The 4571-nt window shown below is 37.7% G+C and overlaps 1 protein-coding gene across 1 annotated transcript in view; it reads left to right on the plus strand.

Annotated features, from left to right (window-relative positions):
• KIAA1549L (KIAA1549 like) overlaps positions 1 to 2512 on the plus strand; it is a 250006-nt gene extending 247494 nt beyond the window's left edge. The window contains exon 22 of the mRNA XM_025215928.1: positions 916 to 2512. Coding sequence (XP_025071713.1) covers positions 916 to 1197 — 282 coding nt within the window. The 3' untranslated portion in view covers positions 1198 to 2512. The remainder of the gene's footprint in view (positions 1 to 915) is intronic.
• Positions 2513 to 4571: the final 2059 nt, after the last annotated feature.

Here is a 4571-nt window from a genome sequence, read left to right on the forward strand (position 1 = left end):
GGGGCTGGGGCCTGGGGGTGGGAGGCAGTGGGTAAGGAGTGAGGGGCACTGGGCTGGGACTGGCCATTGATGTTTACAAATGGGTCTCAGCACAAAAAAGTTTGAGAACCACTGTTTTAAAGCAAGGCCAGGGGAGGAGCCAGTATCCCTCTTTTAACTAAAACCTCCCCCCAGGAAGTGGAAGATACAAGTTCAATTCCCTCATTGGCCTAGGCTAGGGATTTCATAACCACCGACAACAGAATGCCCTAACCATGAAGTTATAGATCATTCGAACTGGGGAAAGAGATCTCCTGCTCTTGAAACTGTTCCACTTTACAGAAAAGAATTCAGTATTCTTCAGACCAGAGAGAGCGAGTGCAAGAGCACATGGTGAGAGACAAGACCTTTTAGCCCCTGTGGGAAGGACACTTATCTCTGAGGGAGGTTGTCCTGGGTTCTAGCCCTTGCTCCAAGGTCTGTGGTGCATGAACAGGCTTTGGAACTGGGAATGGAAATCTGGATGTCTCCTGCCCAGGAGGGTGACCTAACCGCTACAGGATGGTGCTTCAGGTCAGCAAACTCCTATTTTCTCTTCTTGGCTTTTAGTGTCCTGAAATGTCTTAGCATTCACTTCATTGATGCAAATCATTAAAAAGAATAATAACTAATGGGCTTGCATTCATCAAGGCATCCTTCTACATTCTGCAGTGACGATCACAATTTGATTTGTACAGTGTTTCTCCCTACAAAGAATGTTTATTGATATAATTGCGATAGCTGAACTACTGAACCCACCAATCTTTCTGCAGAAACAGTGCATGCAAAATGTGTGCTAATAAAATAACACTGATCTAGTGGAGCTCTCCTGGAAACTAGATTACTTACTAGGTGAACTGAAGATCAAATGTTTTGTGTGATTGTTATCATCTATAGGTTCCACTCCCAGGTTACATAGAAGCTTATCCGCGGCCACGCTACCCACATAACTCTCCTTCAAGACTTCACCGCCAGTACAGTCAGCCTGCAAGCATGCACCCCAGTTTGGAACAGGCTCCCTTACCTTCTACTGCAGCTTCTCAGCAGAGCCTAACAGAAAATGACCCTTCTGACACTCCTCTCACCAACATATCTACAGCTGCTTTAGTGAAGGCAATAAGAGAGGAGGTTGCAAAACTGGCCAAGAAACAAACAGATATGTTTGAGTTTCAGGTGTAACCTCATTGTGTGCTATGTTCATATCATGTAACTTGCAGTAGCCAAGGAAGTAAGTCCTTCAGTTTTCAGTTTAAAGCTTGCTGTGACTTGTGCCAAAGTGATGGCATTTTTCTTTTTCTGAAAAGTCAACTCTGTTGTTACGGAATAGAATGAAACTGAACAGCAGGACTTGAAGATACCCATTCTGTTTGTCAGCTAAGAAGATGCTGCCAGGTAACTGTTTGTTTAATAGTGCTAAGTTCAGTTTATGGTACGCAACTGTTTGTCACTTAGCTCTTGACCATGGGCTTTCATTACTAGAGATGCTACTAAACATACATCTGTGTAATGGCAGAGTTTATTAGAAGTATTGGGTCACAGAACTGGAACTGTCTGAAATAACGTCTGCATGTCAAAACTTTCTTTCTTTGATTAAAGAAAACAATACAGTAGTACTGGGTAAACTGAAGGCCATAAAACTTATACAGTAGTGATCAGATTAACAGTCCATTACAGAACACTTGATAAGGAGAGCTGAAGCCAGAGAAACAAGCCCAGTCCTTCTCTACTAGAGGCCACATTCAGACCAAAAGAATATGAGGTGAATAAGTAAGATAAATAATTTACCCTGTAAATAGCCCTAAGTCTCATCATCCTATTCACAGTACAAAAAGCCTGAAACAAGAGAAGACTGGGAAAAGAGTTAATCATTATTTTGGTAATTTGTGGTTACAGTGCTCATTAAAGCTGCTGTTGAATGAAAGAGGTGTTTTCAATATTAAAATAGCCTATACTGTATGGTGGGAAAGAAATTAACAAAGGAAATGGGTGCTAAAAGCTTCCAGGACCCTACAAATGAAAAATGGTATTTGAGTTCGCTCTACATTCAAGAGTTTTTCATTCTGAATGCATGTGAAGCTGGTAAATTTGAGAACCTTGGGTGAGCCTATCCAACCTGGAAGAACAAATACACCTGCGTTTACAAGGAAACCTCTGTTTCACATAGTGCTCTGTACTTTTTCTTGAACAATGACATCTAGTGAAGTGATGCCAGAAAGTACTACCTGAAGCTGTAATTGACTTTGGTTACACTGGAACAATGAATATGGCAGCGCTAGACAACTCAGTCTCTACAGGAAGCTCTGAATGTAAAGGACCTACTGATTACATGAAAGTTTAAATAAGTAAACAAGTGTGTGGATTTAAAAAAATACTGTTCTTCTGTGAAAAAGGGGTATTTACTGAACCTATGAGGACTGTGTACCTTGCAAGATAAATGCCATTACCTGTTATGCCGCATATATGAGTCCACCCTCCACAAAAAAAAAAAAAAAAATGAATCCTCATTGCTGAATGTGACAGTAATTCATCTTTTGCAGTCATACAAAATTGTGGAAGATCAAGAAAAATGCTTCAAGTTCCTTCAGTAATGAGTTGGGGACTAAAGTTGCTTATGGGGCTCTGGTGTGTTGGGCACGTTTGATGTCAATTGGAGTTAAAGGTGATGTCTTTCATCCCATTAATTTATGCACTTAGCCTCAATTGCATATGCTATTTTATTTGATCCTTGTGTTTTCCTAATGAGTTTCTTTGGTCTTTATGGAGGTGAAAAAGGGAGCTTGGTATAGCTTTGTAGCATTTGAGAGGACAAGGAAAAAGAGATTGGAAAGTGGGGAGGGTGATACTGCTGAAGCACAAACTTTTAAAGCAGAGCTATTTTTTCAAAAAAATATTAATAATAAAGCCCATTCCAGCTATCCTGGAATACAGAAATGTCTCTTACTCAAAGACCTTAAATATTGCAAAACCTTTTGGACTGCTTGTTGTTCTTTAAACAAATGTGAAATTTCATTTTTGTTATTTTAAAAAAATCAGATATAAATAAAATGTATTTTTGTAATCTCTGTGTAAATATATGCTGTATATTTATAAAAGTGACCAATCTGCTGCGGACAGGAAATTACCATTAAACCGATTGCAAAACGAGAAAAAAGTTAGCAACTTTATGGATGGATATTAGCATTTGAGTCTTGGACTACACAAATAGGCAGCTGGGTAACTCGAATGAATAAAGAACCAAAGAAACTCAGCCTCTCATAACTATGAGTCGATGCACTGCTGTCTCAGTTCCCTGTCAGTCAATTAATACAATCTCATTTGTGTAACACAAGACATCCAAATGTATTTTTGTGTTGAATTGTTGTCTGCCTGAAAATGTTGCATTTAAAAATGAATGCTTAAAAACATAGGGTCAACCTCAGCTTGCCATATACCTGGGTAGTACCTGTCAGCTTCAGTGGGAACTGCATTCACTAGCACTGGAGATAAGTTGTCTGTTAAGCCTTGTCTACAACAACAAATTTCATCCATACTGTGTAATTTTTTACAGAAATGTAGTTAAACTAGTGTTTGACATGAAGATGTATTTTTATTTTAAAACATCCATTGCCTTTTGCAGTGATTTGAATTCATTTTTAAATCATTCCTTTACTTAACCCAGTGCAGTTTATTGTGTAGACAAGCCATTACATGCAACTGAAGTAAAATCATAGGTACCAGTCTTGCGGAATTACACACTTGCTTGACTTTAAGCAATTGAGTAGTCCTAATGAATTAACTATACATAGGGTTAAAGTTAAGCATGTTCCTAAGTCTTGTCAAACTGGACCATAAAACATTTAAGAAATTCCATATACACAAGGGCTTTGTGTGTCATTTTAAACAAAATTTAAGATTTTAATTTCAGTCTTAAATTCCTTCTAGAGAGACAGCACTATGATTCCAGAGTTAAATCAACTTATCCTTGCCCCAGACAGCTGGGGAAGACTTGCTAGATGTTTCAAGTTTTTTCTGTGTAGTATTGTATTTGAAATGTGCTACCTGTTGAAAATTCCCTAATTCATCACTTTAAATACCACTATGATATAATTTATTCACAGAGGAATTTTAATCTCTCCATTCATAATGGCTTTTTATCTTGTCTGTAACATGTTTCTGCTGTATGTTTTTTTTAAAGTTCAAAAATAAGGTAATATGAAGACAAAAAGGACATTCCTGGAAAGAGAAATCATGTTATAATATTTATGCTGTCTGAGCACAATGCAATGATGAAGTAACAATATAGTGTACAAATAATTTGTAATATAATAAACATTTTGTATGGCTACGGCTGCAATATAGTTTTTCAAATCAAATTTCAAAAAAAGAAAGTCTATCCTATCTAACCCGAATTTCAAAAAAAGAAAGTCTATCCTATCTACACAGTTAAAACTGATCTCATAATAACTGTGGTGATGCCATATTTTCTGGGAAGGACCTAGCCTGAAAGTGACTTCTAACATCTGCATTCAAAACTTCTAACATTCTGTAACAGTTATATGTTAACATGAAAATGT

Source organism: Alligator sinensis, unplaced genomic scaffold, assembly GCF_000455745.1.
Source record: "Alligator sinensis unplaced genomic scaffold, ASM45574v1 scaffold57_1, whole genome shotgun sequence".
NCBI classification, from domain to species: Eukaryota; Metazoa; Chordata; order Crocodylia; family Alligatoridae; genus Alligator; species Alligator sinensis.